Source organism: Balaenoptera musculus, chromosome 15 (assembly GCF_009873245.2).
Source record: "Balaenoptera musculus isolate JJ_BM4_2016_0621 chromosome 15, mBalMus1.pri.v3, whole genome shotgun sequence".
Lineage (NCBI taxonomy): Eukaryota > Metazoa > Chordata > Mammalia > Artiodactyla > Balaenopteridae > Balaenoptera > Balaenoptera musculus.
Window position 1 is genome coordinate 46,424,811 of NC_045799.1, and position 24,770 is coordinate 46,449,580.

General features: G+C 50.2%; 2 protein-coding genes across 2 annotated transcripts in view; both read right to left on the reverse strand.

Annotated features, from left to right (window-relative positions):
* Positions 1-12,569: 12,569 nt before the first annotated feature.
* On the reverse strand, positions 12,570-14,839 carry INSM1 (INSM transcriptional repressor 1). The gene has a single exon (XM_036826384.1). The coding sequence runs from the start codon at positions 14,660-14,662 to the stop codon at positions 13,112-13,114; it is 1,551 nt and encodes a 516-aa protein (XP_036682279.1). The 5' UTR covers positions 14,663-14,839; the 3' UTR covers positions 12,570-13,111.
* A 7,280-nt stretch (positions 14,840-22,119) lies between these two features.
* Positions 22,120-24,770, reverse strand: part of CFAP61 (cilia and flagella associated protein 61) — a 254,354-nt gene continuing 251,703 nt past the window's right edge. Inside the window, exon 27 of the mRNA XM_036824605.1 lies at positions 22,120-22,604. Within this exon, the coding sequence (XP_036680500.1) occupies positions 22,404-22,604 (201 nt within the window). The 3' untranslated portion in view covers positions 22,120-22,403. The remainder of the gene's footprint in view (positions 22,605-24,770) is intronic.

Sequence of the window (24,770 nt, forward strand, 5' to 3'; positions counted from 1 at the left end):
GTGCAGGGGACACGGGTTCAAGCCCTGGTCCGGGAACATCCCACATGCCACGGAGCAACTCAGCCCGTGTACCACAACTACTGAGCCTGCACTCTAGAGCCTGCGAGCCACAACTACTGAGCCCATGTACCGCAACTACGGAAGCTGGTACGCCTAGAGCCCGTGCTCCACAGCAAGGGAAGCCACCGCAGTGAGAAGCCCGCGCACCGCAACGAAGAGTAGCCCCCGCTCGCCACAACTAGAGAAAGACCGCGCAGCAGTGAAGACCCAATGCAGCAAAAAAGAAAATAATTAATTAATTAAGAACAAATAGTTGTATATTATTCCTTAGTGTAGACACACTTTTCTTTACTCAACCATCTGTGGACATGTGGGTGGTCTCCAATGTTTGTTATAACAAGTGCACCTGTGATCAACACCATCTCACCTTATAGTTAACATATAGCCGCTGCTTTTATTTCTGTAAGTTAAATTCCCAAATGTGAAACTACTGAGGCAGAAGGTAGATGTAATTTCTTTGTGAATTTTATAAAATTATTTTATCTTTAGCTTCCTGTTGATTTTTAGTGGAGCTAAATATTTTCTCACGTTTCTTTGCTAACTATCGGTCCATATTTGTGAATTGTGCATTTACTTCTTCTATTAATCTGTTACGATCTTTATTTTTTCTTCTCAGTTTTTATGAGCTTTTATGTAATTAAGTTTGTAGCAAAACATACTTTTTCATAGTTAGCTCTTAGTGTTCACTATTTTTTCAAGTAAAAAATGTAAAGTATGCAAAAAATTAAAATTAAAGAGAGTAGATGTAATTTTAGCCCTAATAGACTATTTGGTCATTTTAGAATTCTCTAAAGTCAGCTTTGGGGGTCTATAAAAAAGCGAAGCGGAGACCAATCTCTTCCCATGTTTGCAGGAGGGAACTCATTAAGTTACCCACCTGCTTAAGAAAAGGAAACGTTGTTTTAAAGGGGGCACCCAGGTAAAAGGCAGGATTTCAGCCGCGATAAAATGAGGCCTTTATTGACTAAAGAAAGTGAGGCCTCCATTCGGCTTACTGCCCCCCCACACGCCCCATGTTTCCATCCATGATGGCGCTCCAAGGAATTTCCTGACTTTGAAGATGTTTCTGAAAATACTAACATATATGCATCAAAACACACCATGAATTCACCTTTTATCGTAGATGGAGAGGAACACGAGCCTGGGAGTCAGATAGCACTGCCTTCAAATTCCTGCTGCATGCTCCCTGCGTGACCTCGAGCCCTTGAATCCCAACCATTCCGACTCTTGTTTCCTCACCTGCGAATTAGGGTAATAATACTGACCGTGGTGGCCGGCCTCAAAGATGGCCCCAGGGACCATCACCCCTAGGGATCACACCCTGTGTGGTCCCTCCCACACTGATTCAGAGTGGACCAGGGGGACCAAGAGAACACAGTACAAGTGATGGTGTGAGTCTCCCAAGTTCAGATCATAAAACATTGTGGCTTCCACCTTGGCCCCTTGGATGGCTTACTCTGGAGAAAGGCACAGTGAGGGGAGGACACTCGGGCAGTGCTGGGGAGACCGACAACCGTGGAAGGTGGCCATTCTGGAAGTGAAGGCTCCAGTCCATCGAGCCCTCACTTGACTACAGCCCCAGGCGACATCTAATGGTAACTTCACGAGGAACCCCAAGCCAGAACCACCCAGCCGGGCTGCTTCTGAATTCCTCACCCACTGAAACAATGAAATATAATAAATGACTATTGTTGTTCTAGGCCACTAAGTTTTGGGGTGATTTGTTGTTCCACCGTTGTAGTAACTGGGACATTGACCTAGCGGTTGTTTGGAAGATGCTGATGTACAGAAAGCACGTACATAGGACACATTCTGATGGTGCTTTAAATGGCGCGACGGGTGAGATGATAACTCCATTCCTCCGGACCCTGACCACATCACTACACAGGGAGAATGCTGGGCCAGGGAGCCAGAGACCCAGGTTCTGGTCTCCCTACGTCTCAGACAATGAGCCTTGTGATGTAGGGCAAGGCATTCAACATTCACAAGCATTTCCCTCATGTCCAGATTAGTGAGTCTGAATACTTTCCATACAGAGTTGATGTGAAGACTGAATAGAAAAAACACATTCAGGCACCTGGAAACCAGCCAATGCTCTAAAAATGAAAGGTGTATTCCAGTTATCTGCTGCTATACAACACATCACCTTAAAACTTAGTGATTTAAAACAACGATCACTTTATTACTCTCTCATGGTTCTGGGGTGATGGGGCCCAGCTGGGCTGCTCTGCCCTGGGCTCTCTCGCGCAGGTGTTCCCAGGAGATGGAGGGGCCAGAGTCAGGGGCTCACCTCCTCCCTGTGTGTCTGGGGTCCATCCTGGCTGTTGACTGGGATCTCATCTCGGGCCGTCAGCCCAGCACCTACGTGTGGCCTCTGTGTGCAGCTTGGGCTTCCCCAGAGCTTGGAGTCTGTGAGCACCAAGGGCTCCCCAGGGAGAAGCTGCTGCCCTTTCCTATCCTGGTCTCAGAGTCACACAGAGTCACTCCCACTGCACTTGATTCAAGGAAGCAGTCACAAAGGTCTGCTCAGCTTCAAGGGAGGGACCCAGACGCCACCTGTCAGTGGAAGGTGCATCAAAGAGTTGGCGGAAATATTTTTAAAACCTACATCAGCGGGCATTAACATTCTATACAATTTTAAATCAGTATTCTCTCCCATCCAGCGGATGGAGCTGATGGAGATCAAAGAACTTCAAATAACAATGATCATGAGCAAGTTCTCACCAGCACTTGACCTGAATAACGCAATCTCCACAGCAGCGTGGGCGGTACTTGGATGCAGATGGCCAGATGCACCCTGGCCAGCTGAAGGAAATAATTTACTCAGGGCTCTTGACTACCTCACAGACTGTGCCGGGGGGCCGCACGATCAGACTTCGGGGCTAAAAGAGCCAGGAACAACATCCAAATCACCCTGCCAGACAAGTCCCACTGCAGCTCACACCAGGGCGCTGGGCCTTCCCCACGGCCACCTCCAAGAAACAAGGATCAAGGCAGGGTCCTGCTAGTGGGATCAGAATCCACTGCTTCACGGCGACTCAACTGTGAGTCTCAGATTCGGGGTTGGACTGGCCCCTCTCTCCCCAGCCTGGGCGTCGCCCTCGCTTGAGGCTGAGCAGGGATGCCTGGCGCCCTGGGCTCAGGGCTTTTTCCTTCTCTCGCTCTTGCCGGTTGCCATGGTTCTGGGCTGGCCTGTTAACTTGCCTGCAGGTGTCAACTAGTAAGTGGTTTCCACAACCAAGTGCTTTTAGAGCCGGAGTGGAGGCGGCTGGGGCGTGCTGGCACTGGGTGATGTCTTCGCTGCGGTGCTGCTTCAAACTCCATCCTTCACAAGGGACTCATGCGTTTCACCGTCTTACGGTTTGCACCTGGAGCACGTTAAAGCAAAGTGAAAATGGTCCAGAATCTGCGAATTTGGTACTGCGATCATGCCAGCGTGATAGCCTTAGTTACCGTCGTGGAGGGCTACCTTAACCTGTGTCTCAGGAGTGTCAGTTATTTGAGTTTGCAGGTTGGGCAGTATAGAAATCAGCAATTTCTCCAGTGGACAAGATAGGAGGTGACTTGAAAGGATGACCTACTTGGTTCCTCTCTCTCCCTCTCACCGGGTGGAATTTTCAGGCTATTATTTTGGAGTCAAATTGCCAAAACACAAATCAGTTGTTTCCACGATGTCGGATTAGAACCATATATGTCCTTATGCTGTCACATCACGCTCCGTGCCTAGGTAGCCCCTTGACAAGGAGATGGAGTCAAGACTCATTGCATTTTACTCTCCAGTTGAATTCTCCCACACGGGCACATCTGCCCCCGCCTCCCTACCCCCAAGAGTTTATCTCTATGAACCAGTGTCCTTGCTCTCAACTAAATTTCCCCACTTCCTGGTCATGTCACCTCTTAGGGCCTTCCGTTTCCCCATCAATACAGCCTCACAGAGTAATTGTGAGAAATCAGCGAGTAATTCATGTCAGTGCTAAGGGCTCAATGACTTTTCACTGATAGTATTGTTACAAATCAATCCATCATTAGTCAGGGTTAGTGGCCTCTGGTTAAGACTTCAAGCCGTCAACTCTTCTCAGGCCAAACTTCCTGTTGGCGGCAACAGCTGGGAACACTCTGTGTGTGATGGAGACCCCCGAACTCCACCAGCGCACATTAAACACCAGCAGGCACACAGGCCCCCGGGGATCTTGTGAAACTGCAGATTCTTCTCATCTGGTAGGTCTGCAGTGCAGTCTGCAATTCTGCATTTCTAACCAGCCCCCAGGGATACAGATGCTACAGGTTGGTGGCCCACACTTTGAGTAACAAGGCTCTGAAAAATACATGCTAGGGAAGTTCAAGTTCTCCATTGTTGTTGCCATAATTGACTCACTTGTGAGACTGGGTCAGAAACCTGCCCTAGAAAAAATTTCAAGAAGAGATTGGGAACTTCTTTTTTAAATTTTTCTTAAATTGAAGTATAGTTGATTTACAATATTGTGTTAATTACTGCTGTACAGCAAAGTGATTCAGTTTTACATATATATGCATACTTTTTAAAAATATTCTTTTCCATTATGGTTTATCATAGGATATTGAATACAGTTCCCTGTGCTGTACAGTAGGACCTTGTTGTTTATCCATCTTATATGTACTAGTTTTGCATCTGCTCATCCCAAACTCACACTCCATCCCTGCCTGCCCCCACCCTTCGGCAAACACAAGTCTGTTCTCTACGTCTGTGAGTCTGTTTCTGTTTTGTAGATAGGTTCATTTGGGTCAGATTTTAGATTCCACATATAAGTGATATTGTACAGTATTTGTCTTTCTCTTTCTGACTTAATTCGCTTAGTATGATAATCTCCAGGTCCATCCATGTTGCTGCAAATGGCGTTATTTTGTTCTTTTTTATGGCTGAGTAATATTGCATTACTGTACATCTTTTTTCCCATTCATCTGTTGATGGACATTTAGGTTGTTTTCATGTCTTGGCTATTGTGAATAGTGCTGCTATGAACATAGGGAGTGCATGTATCTTTTTGAATTATAGTTTTGTCCAGATATATGCCCAGGAGTGGGATTGCTGGATCTTATGTTAATTCTGTTTTTAGTTTTCTGAGGAACCTCCATACTGTTTCCACAGTGGCTGCACCAACTTACATTCTAGGTTGGAAACTTCAAGTCAGAGCTGACTTCTCCCTGCTGGACATTGATCTACATGCCCCCAATGCTCAAATATTTGCACAGTTGAATGAGGTCAGGAGATGTCAGAAAGGTGCTTGTTGCTTTTGAATTCATATTATTTTAAAACTGATCAATGCTGAATTAAAGTTGTCTTCTCTTTAATTCAATTGTTAAGCTAATAGTTACCAAAAGTCCTTGAAAGGTTAGGTAGAACCATGCAAACTTGTTGACATTAAACTTTTCATTTTACCTATAAAAATGGCAATCTCTTACGATTCAACTGAACAGTTGCGATTTCACTTGGTAAATGCAGCCACTGTTGCAGTGAAGAAAACAACGTTCAAACCAGGAGACGAGCTGCTTCTTCCATTTAGATTTCTGTGAACGGCCTAACAGGTTGGAAGTTGTTCCTATTGCCTGAGAGCCTCTGCAGTTGACATGACAAACAGTATGAATAACACCATTTGGAGGCAGCTTCCTACCTAGCTAACATTCTCATTTAAATGATCAGGGCTTTTAAAGTGGTGCCTGAGACGGTAACACCTGTGAAAATCCGTAGGACTCAGTTTTGCAATTTTCAGGAGTATGTGTGCTGAGTCCTGGAGTTTGTGGCACTCAACACACAACTGAGAAAAGCACAGGTTTTCCTAAGGACCAAGTTTCCATCTCATCAAGGGCAGGAATGTGGGCGATCTATACAATATTTTCTTTAAATCTGCATGATCTATAAAACCACACGGTTTTATTGTCTAGCCCTGAGGCTCGGTAAACTTTTTCTATAAAGGGCCCAATAATAAATATTTTAGGTTTTGTGGGCCATATAATTTCTACGTTCACGACTAAATTCTGCCACTTCGGTATGAAAGTAGCCATAGACAGTAAGTAAGTAAATGCACGTGGCTATGCTCCAATAAAACTTTATTTACAAAATCAGGCTCAGGGCTAGATTTGGCCATGGGCCTTAGTTTGCCAGCCTCTGGTTTAGCCTTTTCTCTTACAATGACAGAGATGGTGAAATACTGCAATGGTGGCAATAATTCTGGATTCTCAGTATAAGCTTAGAAGATAAAATCACAGTTGCTGCAACAAAGAAGGCCAGATGGTATAATATGTGGTTAATTATATTTTGGGTTCTCTTTAATATCGATTATCACATTTTGAAAATACAAAGGGGAAAGTTCATGATTTTCTCTATGGTTAACAGAGAAAAAGTTTTGGGTATGCAAATCTGAAATCTTAATTATGTAATAAGTGTTTCACTAAAATGATTTAAAATTTTCAGGTGAAAACCTTCAAGAAGATATCAAGGATAATAATAGTGTTCAAAGGATCAATAAAGGTCTTCTTTTAAGAGATGAATGAGAAAAGAGTATGTTCCTTTGTGGTGTAAAATATTTGATGGGCTCTAAGATGATTCTGTTCAGATTTAGACGCCCAGAGATGGCAATTCGTCCATCTCCTTTTACGCCTGACAGTTCTCAATTACATCATTTTCATGTACCTTATTCCTGTCGGTTTCTGCCTATCACCTAATAATAACCCCTTTGTAGCTGTATTCTAAAATGGTAAAGACTCATCTTACATAATACAGTAGGACAGATCTCAGTAGAAAAGAATGGCCATCCATTGGTGTTACGAGCTTTTCAACAACAATATTGTACACGTGTGTTTCAGCCCAAGTTCCCCAGGCTTTTCTGTCCTTTGTGTTCAGAGGAAATTCTAGCCTAATTTTCTTTCTCCCGTAGAAAGAGCGTCCTGTGAAGCCTTCCGTGCCCTGACGCCTCCTCTGTCTCCTATCAGATCCCACAGACAATAACATCCTGGCTCACTCGGTCCATCCCGTCACCGTCAGGTGTGACCGTCACCTGGCTGTGGTGTTTGAGAAGGGGCATTGCATCGGGGCTCCTATCCTGAACAACAGATGGAGCAGATGTTGTCTTCAAATACAAGGGCCTTCTTTGATGAGTGAAGGAGGAGAGGGGTGGATTCAGGGGGAAGTTTCTGCCGTTACTGTTTCCCCTGGGGCGATGATCAGTCTACTGGTTTAAGCCAAGTGGAGGGAACAGTGAACACCTGGGTTCTGATGAAGGTGAGGCACTACAGGTGAACCATGAATGCAAATGGTGTGGACAAGCTTCTTATAGACGTTGGTGGAAATGCACAGCGTGAGTATGACGTGTGAAGCACTGGATCTCAATAATCATGCCCTTGAATGTGCTCTGACTGGTGGTAAACACTGTACAGGTATCATGTCAGTATGGAGGATATTCTAAGACCAGTTTATCTCAGGAGTGTGAGCTTGTGCGATGAGCTAAATAAAAAACATGGATATTGATGCTTTGGGTGGAAACGCCACCAGGAAGACCATACAGTCTAGAAATCTTCAAACAAGACAAATATGAACAAGTTTACCCCACAAGCCATCTGCTTACCATATATGCTGCCAGAGGAAGCATGCCTGTCCTCAACATTCCACTTTCCAGATGCGATAGAACAAGCCCACAATAATAAAAAGTGTGTCGCAGACAAATGATGACAGCTGGGGTTTAAGAGATGAAGGGATGTGTATTTGGGTCAGTGAAAATATGGTAACTGACTTCACATCAGATGCTCAAAAATGTTCAGTGATTCTAAGAAGCATATCAGGCCTTCATGATGCCCCAAAACCAGTGGGGAGTGGTCAACGTGGGAGCCAAGGTGTTCCTCTCACGCAACCCTGAGAAATCAGTTCCCCTTCACCAGGAAGGTCCGTCATACCTCCCATCAGGCTCGGTCACTTTCGAGACCCAGTCTGGCTTGTGGTAATTACCCCTGCAGTTCCTCCTAACTGTCCAGAGAAACAGGACACATTTGTCTTTGGAAAATCCTCGAGTGGGAAATTGCCTTGATGACACCAAATCCTGTAGCTGGTTGTTTGCACAAGGCAAGGAGATGCTGATGAATCCACCGGAAATTATTTAGGTTTCCTTAGCAACCTCAGGAGTTCCCTAGTTCTCCTGGTGAAAAAAGATTTCCCTCTTCCTGGAAATCCTTGGGCAGGTGGGTGCTCTCTTCTCTGGCCCCTTCTTCCTGTGGACGCAAGGTCCCTGGCCTCGCCAGGGAGCCGTGGTCGACTGAGGGGCTGGGGGGGATGGGAGAAAGTGCCAGGACGAGGAGCAGCCCTTCAGAGGGTGGCCTTCTCATCTGGGTGTCTGGGACTACTTCTTTCTCCTAGGGCCACTTGGTGGGGACATTCTTGTGAGTCCTGTGACCAGGCTTCACATCCGAACTGCTCTCTGTGATGCTGACGGGCCTGATAGAGCCGGTCGCCATATTACAATGCAGGAGTGTTGCATATCCCAGCCTTTCCCCATGAGTACGGGTTGTTTGATGCTGCAGGTTGGTCATAAAGACACACGAAGCTTCACCATATAAGATATGTATAACTTGAAGATGATTTGGCTGCTTCTTTCTCCACCCAATGGGATTCTCAGGCTCTTACTTTCAGGTTATATTGCCAAAACATGATTTGGATGTTTCCAGGATTTAGGATTAGAATCCTAAGTGTCTCTGGACCGCCATATTGTACTGCATGCCTTGGTCCCACCTCAGCAGTCCAATGGAACCAACATCCTTGCTTGGTGCTGTTCAGTTGATCCTCTCACTCTGGCGTGTTTTGCTACCTCGTGGGTCTCTCTCTACAAGTCAGTTTCTTGCTTGATCTTCTCTAAATCCCACAGCATGGGCTTTTAACTGCCAAACACACAGTTTTCTCTAGCCTAGCCACCAAAAGACTATAACTTAACCTGGCCCTGTAACAGGCTACATGGGTGGCACACACACAGTATGTGTGGATGATAATCTGACCCCATACACTCGGGTCTATTTGCCAGAAAACTTCTCCACAAGACCAAAACGTCCCTTCTGCAAAAAGATAGCAAGTTCTGCTCAAAGCCTGCCTGCCACAGGCCAGTGGGTTTATAACTAATCCTAAATACCATAGGACACTTTCCCCGGATGGAGCTTTTCTCCTACCTGCTCCCTTTGGGGTCCCGACTGCCTTTCCTCTCACAGTCTAGGAAGTCCTCTCCAGTGTCTCACCGTGTCACCCAGAAGCCCATTCCCTCTGGTTTAGAGATGAGGAGACAGGCCTGCAGGAAGCCCTGGAGTTGCCCAAGCTGCTTCTAGACCTTTCCCTTCCTCAAGATATTTGGTGGGTGAAGAATTCCTATGAAGTCATATAGGACTGTTAAGAGATTCTTCTGCTCCCTTAGACTTGGAGACGTTGTGGATGGCTGTGGAATGAAGTCCAAGGGGATGGAGGGGTGGCTGGTGGAAGGAGACGGCTGCCCCAGGGAGCCTCCTGCAGAGCAATGGTGGCACGTGAGGACCGGGCCCCTCACCGGCAGCCTCTGGGCGCAGACAGGCTAGGCAAGAGGAGCCCGGTGACTGGCATTGCCCGGCCCAACCTTGTGCACGCAGGTCTCTGCACGGCACCCCAGTATACCCACTTGTGCCACCGAGGGGCCAGATTGCAGCCAGCCTCCAGCCTTGTTCTGCTCTGCACCACGACGCTGTCACCATGCGCAGCTGTTCAGGTTGGGCCTCGCTCCACGTGCTCACAAGTCACCCTGGCGTGGCTGCATCCACCGTGTGACCTGGGCTCCCAGAATGAAGCCAAAGGGCCCAGGGATCACCTGTAGTGATGGTGCTACACGGAAGGAACAGCGCCCCCCAGGGTAGGCCTCGGACCCCGCCCCCCTTGCCCAGGCTGAACTCAGTGCAAAACGTCCCCGCGTGGCCGGTTTCCACCCCGTGGGCATCCAAGTTTGGAGCAGCCTCAGACGCAGGGGAATGTCCTCCACATCCTTTGCACACTTGTGAAGAAGGTGGGTGCATTTCCACTTGATAGTTTATAATAGGAGCTCTTGGGAACTTATTATCCAGGGAGGGAGAAAAAAAGAGAGAGAGAATCTGATTTCTTTCCTGTGGAATATTCTGCTGACTCACATTGCATTACTTTGAAACAAATTGACCAAGGTTTTCTATTTCTTCTATACTTTTTAGTCACCTTCAATGTGCTCCCTTCACTATATGATTTCACTTAGTATCTCACATAAATGAAATTTTGGTTTCTTTTTGAGAAAAGGTATATTTGGTCAATCGAAATAAATTTCCACAGGGGATGAAAGAGCACATTTGCAAACAACCAAATGTTATTGACCATCATGAAGATGGACATTAGGGTTTACGATTTATGATTATGGACAAGAAAAAGCAAGCCAAACATAGATGCCAAGACGACATCCCTGCAGGCCAACCACCAGGTTTTTAAGGATACTTTTTATTGGCATAGAGCATACCGTTGACCCTCAGGATGCAGGATCTTTTTATTGTGACGTGTAATTCAGAGAGAACCTTTTAAAAGTCTCACATTATTGTTGCTTAGAGGGAGCAATCATCAGGCCACAAATCTGAATTCTTCTTTGTTTCATTCCAACTTTTCAGGATGTTATAAACACAGCTTTGTCCCTATGCTTTCATGTTGTGCTGCACCAAGCTTCTGTCTTCTTGTATTTTCCAAACTGGTAAATAATAAGAGTAATAAGAGGAGGGGCAGTTTGTCCTGGAGGCAACTTACCTGTGCTGGCTGCTCCTTTATTGTTATTGAGTCTATTTCAAGACCCTCACAAAGGGAGGGAAACCCCACCATCCTGACAGCTGAGCCTTTTAGTAAACCCTTTCCCACATAAAACTTTAGGCTCAGAATCGGAAAACAATCTCTTTCGTCACATTTTCCTTCCTAGTTTCTCACGTACTGCCCTTCCCACCATCACGCCAGCTACACCTTTTGGAAATGCAGCTCCTACTGTACAGATTTCTAAAATCCCTTTGCTGGGCAAATCTTAAGATTTAGTGTGCCACAGGAGAAAAGCAGCAAACACACACCAGGAAGGGAAGGGTGTGCACAATTGTGATGTTTAGCTCGGCTCCGTGATCAAGTGTTTCAAAGGCAGAGGAAAACAACTCAAAATATTAACTGGTGAGTGTCAGGATTGTTCTTCAAAGAGCTTTGTGACACATAACGGAAGACACTGTAATTACCGTTATTAAATTTAATACCCCAAACAGATGGTGTTCCAGTTTTTTCCCCAAAAATGGACTGCTACCTGATTGGAAAATTACTTCTGAGCCCTTACCCCAAACCCAGTTGCTTAACTTCTGTTGCATCCAAATGAGAATTGGTCTGCTTCCCTTATTTTGAAAATCTGACCATAAAATCGTTTCTACTTTCTCCTAGTTGTTACTTAAGGATCAGAAATTACCCATTTTACTTGAGGAATTACGGTTACACTGAGCCCCAAACTGTCAGGAAATGAAGGATTAAATAAATTTTATTTAAGGATTTAAATAAATAAAATTAAAGTGGTGTTCTTATATCCCCTTGATTAAAAGGATAGGTTTGTGTGGACATTTATCTAGATTTCTCTGAAAAAGATCTGCACAGCTTCCCTTCTAACCCCCACCTTCCAGTACATTCCTAAGGACCCCTAACAAGCCTTTGGCTCCAGTTTAGCTGTTTTGAGCCTATACCCTTGAAGTGCCAGAAGGGCAGAATCTGGCAGCTCAGGCTCAGCTCTAAAAATCCACCATCCTAGTGATGGTGGTGGGTTTTCTTAATAAACAATAGACACACATTTAAGAAATCATTGGAAGCTCTATTTTAAATCCTTGTGGAAACCACGTGATGCAGAAATAAGTCCACCTTACTTTGACTTTGAAAATATTTTATTTGAATAGTAAATAGTTATACAGTTGAAACAGTTCTATTGAAGCTTTCTATAAATAGCTAACAATTAAGAAAATAATGTATGTAGAAAAGAGATTGCATTTAAAAGTAAGAGCTGTCGTTTGTACGAGGGCCCTGGGGGCGCTCCAAGCAGAATAAAATGGTAGGTTGTCTGTAATTCGCTCAGATAGGTATAAAAGTTAAAACTTTTAACAGATCCCTTTAGAAAAAGGCTCTCTTCTAAAATGCACAGTGAAATGTCAAGAGTGGCGGGGGGGGGGGTGGCGGGAAGCGCACCAAAAAAAATCTGCAATCAAATAATATCATAATCTTCATAATTAATATAAATAAATAAAGAATAAATAACAATTACTCATAAATCAACATATACATTTAGAGGGAACTCATATAGTCCTACCTCAACAAAGATGATCAAACCGAAAAGTCTTACGTGAAATATTGAGGCAGTTTCTACAGCATCTTCTGAAAATTCCCTTCCCTCCCCCCCCAAAACAATCCCAAACAGACAACAGTTCAAGGCATTTGTGGCTAGACTAAAGAAAACTCTTTTTTAAGCAATTTGATTTGTTCACATACAAAAAGGTAAAGCCAGACTCCAGCAGTTCACAAGCCATAATAAAGCTAATCGTGTGGGAAGTTCAATTTACAGCCTGTGAAATATAAAGGCATTTATTCCTCAAGATTCACCCAAAACAACCCGTACGCTACATACATAGAGAGCAGAGATTGGTAGGCGAGAGCAAACCGCGTTTCTAGACCATGAACACAGAGAATACTAGCAAGAAAAACATCTCCCCTCCAAGGGGAGGCTTCCAACCACGAGACAAACGCGTACAGCTTTTCTCCCTTGTACAGAAAGAGACTGGCTCCTGTTGCGCCATGGGGGGGAAGGGGACACAACGCAAAGGGGGCGAGGGGTCCAAAAGGAGTCACAACGAGAGGATCGGGGTTACCGTCACGCTACACCGAGAGAAGCGGAGACGACACTTTCACCGGGGGTGGGTGCCCCTGGCGCGGACGCGGGGTCGGGGCGCGCTCTCTTCGTGGGTCTCCAAGCGAAGGCACGGTTCGGGGGGCCGGGGTGGAGGGCGCGCTCTAGCAGGCCGGACGCACGGGCACCTGCAGGAGGATCACTTGTCTGTTCTCGGATGGGTGGCACTTGTTGATGTGCCGCGTGAGGCCGGGCGAGCTGTAGAAGGTGGCCGGGCAGTACTTGCAGGGGAACACCTGGGCGGCGTGCAGCAGGCGCAGGTGGCGCTCCTGGGCGCCCTTGCTGGGGAACGTCTCCCCGCACACTGGGCACAGGTGGCACTCGGCGGACGCACTCAGGCCCAGCACGCCGGCCGCCTCGCCGTCGCCGGCCGCCTCCTGGGGCGCCTTCTCGTCGGGCCCGGGGTACAAGGCCAGTAGGTCCTCGGCGGGGGGCGCCGGCGGCGCGCCCTTGGCTTGCAGCGCCTGGTGGTGCGCCAGCAGGTGCTTGCGCAGATAGGCCTGGCGGCGGAACTTCTTGGCGCAGTGGTGGCACTCGTAGAGCCCGTCCTCCGAGCCCGACTCGGACACGCCGCCGGGGCTCGGCGTGTCGCGGTCGCTGCCGCCGCCCGTCGCCTCCCGCGCCTCAGCCCTGGCAGCGGTTTCGGGCTCGGACGCGCGGGCGGCGGCGGGCGCAGGCCGCGGTTTGTGCCAGCGGCGGTGCGAGGCCAGGTTGGCCGGGCAGCTGAAGACCTTGGCGCACTCGGGGCAGCGGTACTCCACGCGCACGATGCGCGAGCACTTGTGCTGCGCCAGCGCAAACGGGTCGGCGTACTCCTCCTTGCAGAGCTGGCAGATAAACTCGCCCAGCGGCCGCGCCGCGCTCCCCGCGCGGCCCCGCGGCGCCTCCACCGGGCCTTCCTTGATCTTGAGCCCCAGCACGGGCGACGTGGTCACCTCGTCCTCGAAGTGCAGCTTGCGGATGGCTTTGGGCTTCTTGGCGCCTGGGGCCTTGGCTACCTTGGCGGGCGGCTCGGCGGCGGCGGCGGCGGCGGGGGGCGCGGGTCGCTTGCCTGGGGGCCGCAGGGAGGCGGCGGGGGGTAGCGGGGGGCCGGGCCCCGGGCCGCGGGCCGCCTCGGCGCCCGCGGAGAACGCCGTGCCCATCTTGAGCTCGGCGGGCGCGAAGAGCAGCGGGTCGCCGCCGCAGGTGCCGCCGCCGCCCGCGCCATTGGCCCCGCCGCCGCCGCCGCCGCCTCCAACGAGCAGCGCGGCGGGCGTGGGGAAGGACTCGGCCGAGACGGGCGAGCCGAGGTTGAAGCTGCGCTCGAAGTACTTGTGCTTCTCGTGCTCGCGGCTCACGGGCCGCGTGGGGCTGTAGAGCGGCGCGGGGTGCGCGGCCTCGGGGTTGCCGAAGTGCGCGGCCCGCGGCCCCGGCGGGGGTGGCGGCGGGCCCGGCGCGCAGGCGAGCGCGGCGGCGAGCGCCGCATGGGCGCGCTCGGCGGGCGGCGGCGGCGGCGGCAGAGGGCCCGGCCCGGGGCTCGGCGCCGGGGGCGAGGCGCGGGCTCCCCCGCAGCCCGGCGAGAGCAGCAGCGCGCGGTCGCCGTCCTCGCCGCCGCGGACCCGGTAGGACACGGGCGTGGACTTCTTGCTGCGCTTCACCAGGAAGCCGCGGGGCATGTTGGCGCGGCGCGAGGGCGAGGGCGAGGGCGAGGCGCTGGCTCGGTCCCACCTTCGCGCTCGGCCCTGGCGGCCCTCAGTGCCCCCGACCCATGGCCCGGGCGCGGCGGCGACGGCGGCGGGACTCGCGTGGCGCCGGCGGCGGCTCCGCCCGGCTCTGCGCCCTGCACGCGCGTCCCTGTCCCCGGGCCCGGGAGCCGCTCCCTTTTAACTGGGGGAGGGGGCCATTGTTCTCGCCTCCCGCTTCCCCCGGAGCCAATCAGCGCGCCCGCAGCTCCTCCGCCCGGTCGGGTTGGGAGGGCGACGCGGCGGCCAAGAGGGGGCCGGGACTCGGGGGTCGCCCGGTAGGTGCGGCAGATGTACCTGAGGGCGCGGGGCCCCCGCGCGCGCCTCGCCGCCGCCCCGCCCGGCGCCACCGCCCCGCCCGGCCCAGGCACACGCCCGGCCCCGCCTCCCTTCACGGTCTGCTGCTCCTCTATGGGGAGGCGCACGTGCCTGGGCTTTGTGTCTCTCCTCCCGGGGGCGCGGAGCCGCCAAATGGGCCCGTCCATCAGCACGACAATGCTCGCCCCCCTCCCGTGCTGGGATTACCCGCGGGTCGCGAGCAAAATAGCAACAAAGGAGAAGAATGGCCCCAAATATGTCAGGAGGGTTCAATCCGCGAGCCGAAGCGGAGGGGGAAGTCGTGCTCGCTGATTGGGCAGGGGCGGCGGTGGGCAGCAGCAGGCGCGGGGGAGATCTGAGCCAGGCGGCCGGGGCGGGAGAGGGGTTGGGGGAGGCGCAGGAACTCCTCCTGGTGTTTGGGAAATAATCCGGAATCGAAAATAGCTGCAAAGCCCGGGCCGCCCAGAGCCCTGCCCGGGCCTCGGACTGATGGGCCGGGGGACCCAGGGTCTAAGCGAAAATGGGACCCTGGAGTTCCAAGTTTGGGTGGAGGGTCTGGCCTTCTGGCTGCAGCTGAGGGCGATGTTTGTGTCCGCAGCCGCCGCGCACTCTCGGGCCTCGGGAAGGTTTCTCTCGAGTTTGAGAAACAGTTGGCACCTCACTTCTTCAATCAACAGCAGACGCAGCGCTGGATGGGGGAGGGGGCAGGCTGGGCTGTGTTCCAAAAACCTTGAATTTCTGAACAACTTTTTTTTTTTTTTAAGTTCCCGGAGGCTCCGGGATTGGCATCGTTGGAGGGGCCCGGTCCAGGCTGCTCGGAGCCTCCGCGTCGCTCAGGGCCAGGTTGATTCGGGTGGACTTGGCCAAAGCCCGAAACGCGCGGCCAGCCGCGTGCGCCCCAGTGAAGTTGGTTTCCGCTCTCCTTGCGCGGCCTCATGCATTTTCATTCCGAGCGGGCATTTTGTCTGTCGGTTGACATCAGATGCTAAATCAAGGGCTCCAATCAAGGCGCTGCGGAATAAAGGGGCCGCCTGTCTGGGCGCGGGGCCCCCCGGAGCCGTGCCCCCTTCACCTTTGTGAAGGAAATTAACCTCCCGCTATTGAGCGCCGGTCGCGGCCAATCTGGACTCAAAAGAGGCGCGTGCTGCCGGCCGGGGGGAGAGGGGGGCAATCTGTCCTCTGAGGCAGGCTGCGGCCTCGGAGAGGACAGGCCGCCTCCCCCCCCCCCCCCCCCCCGGTGCCACCAGGAAAAAACAACAGTGAAAATCCACCCCCCCCCCCAGCCCCGCCACCCCGATTGGACCCCAGACCGGGCCCTTTGCCTCCAACCTCTTCCCAGCCCTGCCCCAAGGAAACACAAAAGGCAGAATCTCCGGGGGACCGGGGGCAGAACCCCAAGGGTGCGTAGTGGCCCTGATCGCCCATCACTAGGGAACAAATTGCAAAACCACAGAAAATGTCAAATGTTGTGAAGAAAATGTCACTTTATTGAAAGATAAGGAAACGGACACTTTTCTGAAAAGCTCTGTGCTCTCAGATAGACTTTGCTGAGTTTTGCTTACGTTTGATTCCACTGAAGGTATTTCATTGTTTTGGATTTTCCCTGTGAAAATACCCTGGCGTGGAAATGAAAGATTAAAAAAAAAAAAAAAGAGTCCACATGAGTAATAAGTTGTAATGGGGACAGTTGTTAGAATTAGTTAATCAAGGGGTTAATCAAGTTGACTAATCAAGGGGAAAATATTTGGTGATTTTATGCTTGTAATTTCTTTTTTAACTCACAGACTGAAAAGAGAAGAATACACATAATGGAATATATTTTGAAAACTCTCATCCTCGTTTTAAAAATGCTAACTACGATGAATGCTAGTCCTGAAAAAAGTTAGAAATTCTAAAATGAGTTTATCTAAAATTTATATATATCTTTCAGTCTAAAAGTAACTGATGTTATTTCCTTGCTCTTTTGAGCGCTGATTGATACTGCTGATGAAATTAGAAGTGGGAAAGGGATTCCGGGACAGCTTTGGCCAATTTTATTTTCTAATCACGAATCCCATCTGGATTGTGGAATAATAGGGCGGAGGCTCAGCCCGCCATCCCCAACTGACGGTGGGGTATTTGGTCTTACATGTGTAACACTCCTTTCATTCAACAGATTACAGGGAGAGTTAGTCACCTTGTGAATCCTTTAAAAATAACAACACCCATAATTGTAAAGAGGGCGGGGGTGGGAGGCAAAAAACAAAACAAAACAAAACAAAACCCCTGCCTGAATGCAGCGAATTCAAACAGGGCTCTGAATTAAGCCAAGAGAATCTATTGAACACTACTGAAATACTGAGATTCAATGGATCCATTTCTTTTTCTTTGTGGTTTCTAGTTTTGCCAGCGAAAATGAAATCTGCTTTCAGACAGGTACCGTCAAAACAAATGGAAACTTGAAAGGTCCGAGTATTAGAAACTAATTTCATAACCCAGGGCTGAGGAAGAATTAGGCTGCGCTCACGCACACACCGGCAACCTCCAAGGACGTGCACCCTTGCACCCGGCCGTGGGTTTGCGTCTTCTGCGTGATTTTATTTCTCAGAACCTGCCCGCCCGCGGGCATTTGGACAGTGAGTCCAGATATTTGCCTTCCTCTTGGAAGAGAGCGAAGCGCTACCACGCGGCGCCGCGGTGGCGGGCCTTTGCGCACTGCGATTCCGGATAGGGGCCGCGTGGAGTTGGGCTGGGGAAAACACTGAGCGCTGACTTGCCCCCTCCTGGGGAGTTTCACGGGAGGAGGCGAGCAAAGGGATCCCAGGCAGGGTCCCGAAGTGTCCTTCCCAGGCCCCAAGCGACTCCTCCCCTTCCTGTGGGGTCCTGGCCGGCGCTTGGGAAAAATCCAGAGGCCTGTTCGCCTCCCGTCCTTGCGGACCCCGCGGTGGGTTCTTCCTCTGACCACTGCAAAGCTGGAGGCCGCGGCCACTCTAAGCTCTCCTGTCCTGGAGTCCTCGGTTGCCGTCGGGGAACGCAGTGGGGCTCACTGTGACCCCCGGCTCCCGAGTTTAGCGTCAGGGAGTTGCTGGAAGCGCAAAGCTTGGAGATAAGCGCTAGAGCGAGGAATTTCGGCCCAGGAATTGCCCTGTGGGATGTCGCCGGGACTCGGCAGCCCCTAAGCTCCTAAGAGGAGAGGACGGGAGGGTCCGCAGTCTCACCCCGCGGCGCGCGGCGCGTTTGGAGACGCTCGGGAGGCGCGAGAGGGAGTGGTCAGCGCCCCCAGCGCCGTCCCGGGCCGGCTGCGGACGCCTCTGCCGGATTCGCAGAGGCCCTCCCGGCCCGCGAGCCACGGCCGGGCCTGGACCGCGCGTTCCAGGGGCAGAGCCCGCCGTCAGGTGCCGGAGGGGCCCAGCTCCCCGTGCGCCGCGCGCGCCGGCCCGAGCCGGAGAGGCTTTGTGTTTGCAGGAATGAGGGGCGGCCGTGTCTGGCCCCGGGGCACGCGAGAGCCACGCGCAGCCCGCTGCCTCCCCGCCGTCCCGCTCCGGCCTCCAGGCACCTTCCGGGCCCCCGCCGGCGGGCCGTCGCCTTTGTTCGGCACATTAGCATAAAGCTGCCATGGATCTCCCGTTTAAATAATTCCACACAAAAGGAGAGCGCATGAAAGAGGGCGGACGAGGGCGAATCCGCGAGGCTGCGCCGTCCGCTGGGCGCGAGGAGGGACCGCGCTCCAGCAGTTCCCTCCCCTCGAGTTTCAAGTGCCCCCGGCAATCTGCTGCGCGCCCATTATTCGCCGGGACCCACGGGGTGGCTGGCCGCCCCTTTCATCCTCCCGAGTGTGCCGTCGGGCCTCCGCAAGCTCGTTGAAGTGCCCTCGGGGCTGTTTGTTTTCGCCTCGGGTGGGACTGTCGCGGGCCGGGCAGGGGAGGCGGGCCGGACGGTCCCCGGGCCGGGCGACGGGAAGGGCGATGTTGGCCAAAGCGGGTGAAGGAGAAGCCAGGAAGTGTGGGAAAGTCCTAAGCAGAGGATGAGGCCGGGAAGAGCTGGGAGGGCACCGAGCGGAGCGGGAGGGCCCCGAGCGTGGGGCGCGCAGGGGGCGGCTCCCACCTGTGAGGGGCGGCCCGGCTCCCCGCTCGCCCCAGTCTCAGGAAAGGCAGCGACGAAACCCCAGCAAAATTGACCAGAAAGGCCACGGCGACTCCGAACGTCCCCAGTCCTCGCCCGCCCCGGGGGGCCGACCGAGAGGCAGCCAGGCGCCCGGGGGGCTGGAGGGGCGCGCTGTCCGCCTGGGCCTCTGTCCGCCCCCCCCCCCGTCCGTCCTGCTGCTGCTATTGGGTTTAGGTGTCCGTGTTCCTCCTCTCGCCCTCCTTCTCTGGCCTCCCCGCCTCCTTCTCTCTCCCACCTTCCCTCCCCCACCCCTCCTCTCCTCCTTCCCGGGCGCTCCCGTCTTTCTCCCCTGACCGTCTCTGCCCACCCCGTCCCACCTCTCCCTCTCTCTTCGCATGTTTCACTCCCCCATCTCTCTCCTCCTCACGGTCTCGCCCACCCCCGACCCTTTCCCCCTCGGACTGTCCCTCTCATTCTTTTCCCTGGTCTCCCTGCCTGCCCCCCATCACCTCGTCTCCCCTCCCCTCTCTCCCCGTCCACCCTCTCTCCTTCAGGGTCTCCCTCTCTCCCCTCCCCTCCCCTCCCTCCCCTCCCTCCCCCTCCCTCCCTCTCCTCCCGCTCCTCTCCCCCTCTGGCTCTCCCCACTCCCCGCAGGCCAACGTGTGTTATTTTATTTGTCTAGAGAGAGCCTATTTGTTCAGTGATGTGTGGCCTCCTGGCCGCCTGCTTTAATGGGGGACGCGGAGGCTGGTTTCTGCGAGTATTAGCATACAGCTGTCGCTCCGCCCGGCCCGGCGCGCACTGTATCCCAGCCTTATCATCACCTCTTCTCTCAACCAGAAAACAATCAACAGCTCCTCGCTCACGACGACTTTCGAGCCCCTCTCCCTGCTCCTTGGCTAACACTCAGCCGTGCACCCGTGTGCGCGCGCGCTCTCTCTCACGCGCAGACACACACACACACACACACACACACACACACACCCTCTTCTGAGGGTAAATATTGATTGGCTGGCTTCACATTTTCTCCTCCGTACAGTGTTCTCTTTCCTCTCCCACATCATCTTCTCTTTTTCTCTCGCCTTCCTGGGATATTTCGGTGGCGTCTCAGGAGCCATTTTGGGGAAGGATGTGGCCACGTGCTAGTAAAAACCGACTTATATCAGAAGATCATTAGAGGCAACTGTGAGGCATGGTTGTTACATGTGATTTGGGGGGAATACAACGTGGGAAATTTAACTTTGGTGTTTTCCTGTCAGAAAGATTGGGCTTAGAGTTCAAGACTCCCTGCTGAGCAGCAAGCTGAAATGCCTGGGGACTTCCTGCCACTCATGTCTCTTACAGAAGCCATGCCAGGGCTCCCCAAGAGAAGTCCAAATCTTGGTCTTTCTGAAGCCCTTTCTTCTGCCAGGATTCATCATCATTGAGGAATAAATATCTTTATTTTCCTAAAGCCCTTAAAACAGCCAGTTTCAAGCTATGATCAACGACTCTTGGGTTCGTCTCTTACTAGAAAAGTGGTTCCTTAGTGACAAAATGCTTGTCTGCACATATATGCTAAAATTCCTGCCTAGATTCAGGAAACGACTCACTTTCTGAATATAGAGCAATGATCAGTAACTTCCTCCAATACACTATGTAGACTAAATTATATTCTAGACATTTTCAAATCTGCCATGATACTTATGGGGGCCCAAGACTACTTTTAAAAAGGCAGCAAAGGAAAACTTACTGTAAAGTGTATGCATGATTTGATATTAAGGTTGGCACTATCATATGGCGTCACTTTTATGTGACCAGAAGCTTTTTAATGGTAGTACTTAGTCACAGAAGTCATAACTGTTGATCCTCTAACTGGTTGTACTGTTAATCTCCACCCAAGGTCCCAGGGCCTGTCACAGAAACTCACTCCATTTGCTGATGAATTTAATCCAGGGCCTCTCAGAGGAAGGGGGTGGGGGAAGGAGAGTTTCTTGAGCTGACTCATTTGCAGGCCCTGAAATATGGTTCCATGTGTGTTGGGCTTGCAGTTTGAAGAGGGGACCAGTAGCAATTGTTCTCCACAAGAGTTACACAGTTTGTACCATATGGTGGGAGCTGGGCCCTCCCTCTGAATGACCCATGTGCTTGTGTAAAACATACGTGTGCAGGAATTAATGGAGTTTATTGCTTGCTTTTGCCTGCCTTAGAAAATCAGAGTCTAGTGTTCCAAAACCGTTTTATTTTTGAGAGGTATCAGTTTGTTAATGGGTGGGTAATTCTGTAATGCCAACTATAACAACCTCCAAATTACCGTGTAGTCATTGTAATTAAGCCAACTTTTGCTAAATATTAACATAAATGCCAAAAAAAAAAAAAAAAGGAACGAAAACTGTAATTCTGTCCATGAAAGCCAGTTTTAACCCCTACTGGTCAAAAATTCAGACACAAACTGTGTCACACTATCTGCTTAAAAGAGATTTAAATAAATGAAAACAGTCTTATGTGTTGTTCCTGAATCCATATTTTGTGCTAGGCACTTAATTTGCTTTATTTACAAGAAAGAGGGCTACTGACCCACATTACAGGTGACAGGTGCCAGAGGGGGCCGATGCAAAGCAACAGCGCTGAGGGTCAAAGGAAATGACCTAGATTAATTTCCCACCACCGTTTTCTAGTCTAAAACCTGTGTGTGAACCTGAGTTGATCTTCCAGTTTTTCGGTGCATTTATGCTCCTGATCTGGAACAGGAAGTAGAAATACAGGGGCCGTGAGAGCAGCCTCCTCGTTTCAAGAGTTCCTGTAAACTTGTCTGTGCAATCAGTCCTTCTGATGTTAAATTACAGAGATAATTTCCTGTCATCTGTTTTACTCATTTTCCATGCTGGGCACACGATTTTCTTTTTTTATCGCCCACGAGTATGAGCGGGTAAACATGTAAAGGACTAACAGCGTTGGCGGCAGGGCTTTTCAGGAAATCAAACAGAACCACGCCCAAGGTAAAAAACAAGTTTTACACAGTACGCTCTCATTTTATTGCTAAAATGGGTTATTCTGCCCAGGAACACGCCTGGTGTTGGTAAAGCGTCTCCCTGCCCCAGAATCGAGACGCACCGCCGTGCGCCACCTACTGGGACGATCGGAAACCACAGGCATCGGTGGACACGGAAAAGAAAGGACGGAACCACGAAGGTGCCTGGCGGTTCAGCCAGGCTTCAGAGAGGTTTCCTGCTTCTACAGAGCACTTCCCGGAACGACACGTGTGGAAACAATCAAGTGGAGGCTGTGGCCACCGCTAAATGATGCCCGGCCACGCGTACATGGGCAGGTGGTAATGATTATAGCGCAGATAGTCAAGGATGCTCTTCTCCACCAGAGGCCTGTAGATGGTTTCCTGGAAAACTCTTTTGAGGTAATTCTTGGGCTTCTCGGGCAGGTTAATTTCCTCATCTTCGATCTGACGGGCTAACTCTTCTATGGAAGGAAGCTTTTCCTCCTGGAAAATACGGTAAGAGGCCAGATACTGAAATTACTTGGGCTTAGCTCCACAGTAAGAGGGCAGTTTCACTAGAACTCCCCAGGGTTGGTCTTTTTTTTTTTCTAGATTTAAAAAAAAATTTTTTAAACTGTGGCAAAACACACATAGCATAAAAGTTACCACTTTAACCATTTTTAAGTGTAAGATTCAAAGGTGTTAGGGGCTTTCACGTTGTCAGCCATCACCACCATCATCTCCAGAATGTCCACATCCTCCCAAATTGTAACTCTTTAATTTAACCCCCGACTCCCCATCCCTCTCCTCCCAGACTCTGGCGACCACCCTTCTCCTTTCTCTATGACTTGACTTTAGGCATCTCGTGTAAATGGAATCAAACACTATTATTTTTTTGTGACTGTCTTACTTCACGTAGCATAATGTCTTCAAGGTTCAGCAAGGGTAATAATTTTAAGCTCTTAGTTTTAAGCTCTTAATATACAGATAGAAAAGATCTGTATATCAGGCTTGTTTTAAAAATAAGAAAGGAGGTGATTAAAGATTTTTACATGAAAACTCCTAGATGGTTACTTTACTTGGTGACAGTCCCCAAGAAATGGGATTTTTAAAGCCCTGGAATAAATTCTGAGTAAAGGCAAATTTCGTTGATATCTTTAAAGATGGGGCTCAGAGGGAATAAAGTTATTTGAAGTTGAGAAGCATATGCTGTGCATGTTTACAATACAGTAGAGATTTTTCCAACATTTTATTATATAAAATAAAAGGATTCAAACACAGAGGCAAGTTGACAGAAGGGTGCGCTTGGCACCTGCATACACACTACCTGCTTTCTACGGCTACCATACTTGCTTCATCACCTACCTGCCCATCTATAGGAGGGTTGTTATAAAAAGCACTTCACTCAAAAAATTAAAAAACGTTTTTAAAAAGGGACTTCCCTGGCGGTCCAGTGGTTAAGACTCTGTGCTTCCAATGCAGGGGGCACAGGTTCGATCCCTGGTCAGGGAACTAAGATCCCACATGCCATGTGGCATGGCCAAAATAAAAAAGCACTTCACTGAGATTTGAGCTGTGTGCTTTCTGAACACCACAATAATTGAAAATTACCCTAAAGGAAGATGGACTTTGATGGTATATTTATTTGACCTTCCAATAATTCTTTTTTTTTTTTAACAGCAGAGAAAAAAAAAAAAAGCGGATAACTTGCAGAGTTCTACTGGATCATTAATTTATTAATAGTAAGAACTTAGAAAAATAGATTCAAACTATATGGAGACATAAGGTAATTATCACTTGGTTATGTAAGTGAGACACTGCCAGGTGTGGCAGATTATACACACATCACTTGGAAGTACAGTCAGTGGGGGGCCGGGACTCCAAATCGGCTCAACAAAGACGGTGAGAGAGAAAATGGCAAGGGATGCCCAGAACTAAATATTAGAGGTGCTGAAACATTTGAGTGCCCAAGCACGTATGCAGTATATCTGAGATTGATTCTTTCTCCCTTAATTTTTCAGGAAAAATGTCTCAAACATAAGCAGTGAATATACAAAAATTAGAGAAGATTTTGGGCTCATGTTGCATGATGCTGTTCTAACATCAGGGTAAATGGTGTAAAGTCACAAAATGGAGCTTTTAAATTTACGGAATACAAATACTGCTCTAGATCGTAAACTCATTTTTGTACATTTGCCTCTCCTGGTGTGACCTTTTCTTAGTGTGATCACCTCTCCCCGACACTGTGACCACCCCTGCCCAGGGTGACCCCCCCCCCCCCCACAACGTGCTCACCTGTGAGCAGCTCACCTCACGATGCCACAGACGACACATGACCTTTTGCGTCTGGCTTCTTTCACTTAACTCAGTGTTTTGAGGTTCATCCAGTTTCTAGACTGTATCAGCACTTCATTTCTTTTATGGCAGAATAACGTTCCATCGTGTGGATAGACCACATTTGTTGATCCACCTGTCCCTTGATGGACATTTGGGTTCTGTCTTCCATCTTGTAATTCTGAATAGTGCTGCTATGAACATTCATATACAAGTATTCGTTTGGATACTGATTTTCAGTTCCTTTGGGTATATACCTAGGAGTGCAATGGCTAGGTCATATAGTAATTCTGTTTGTAAGTTTTTAGGAGCCATCAAACCATTTTTTTCACAGCA

What these genes read in the sequence shown, in the direction of transcription:
- INSM1 (XM_036826384.1), bottom strand. Translation starts at nt 14,662, where the DNA reads ATGCCCCGCGGCTTCCTGGTGAAGCGCAGCAAGAAGTCCACGCCCGTG.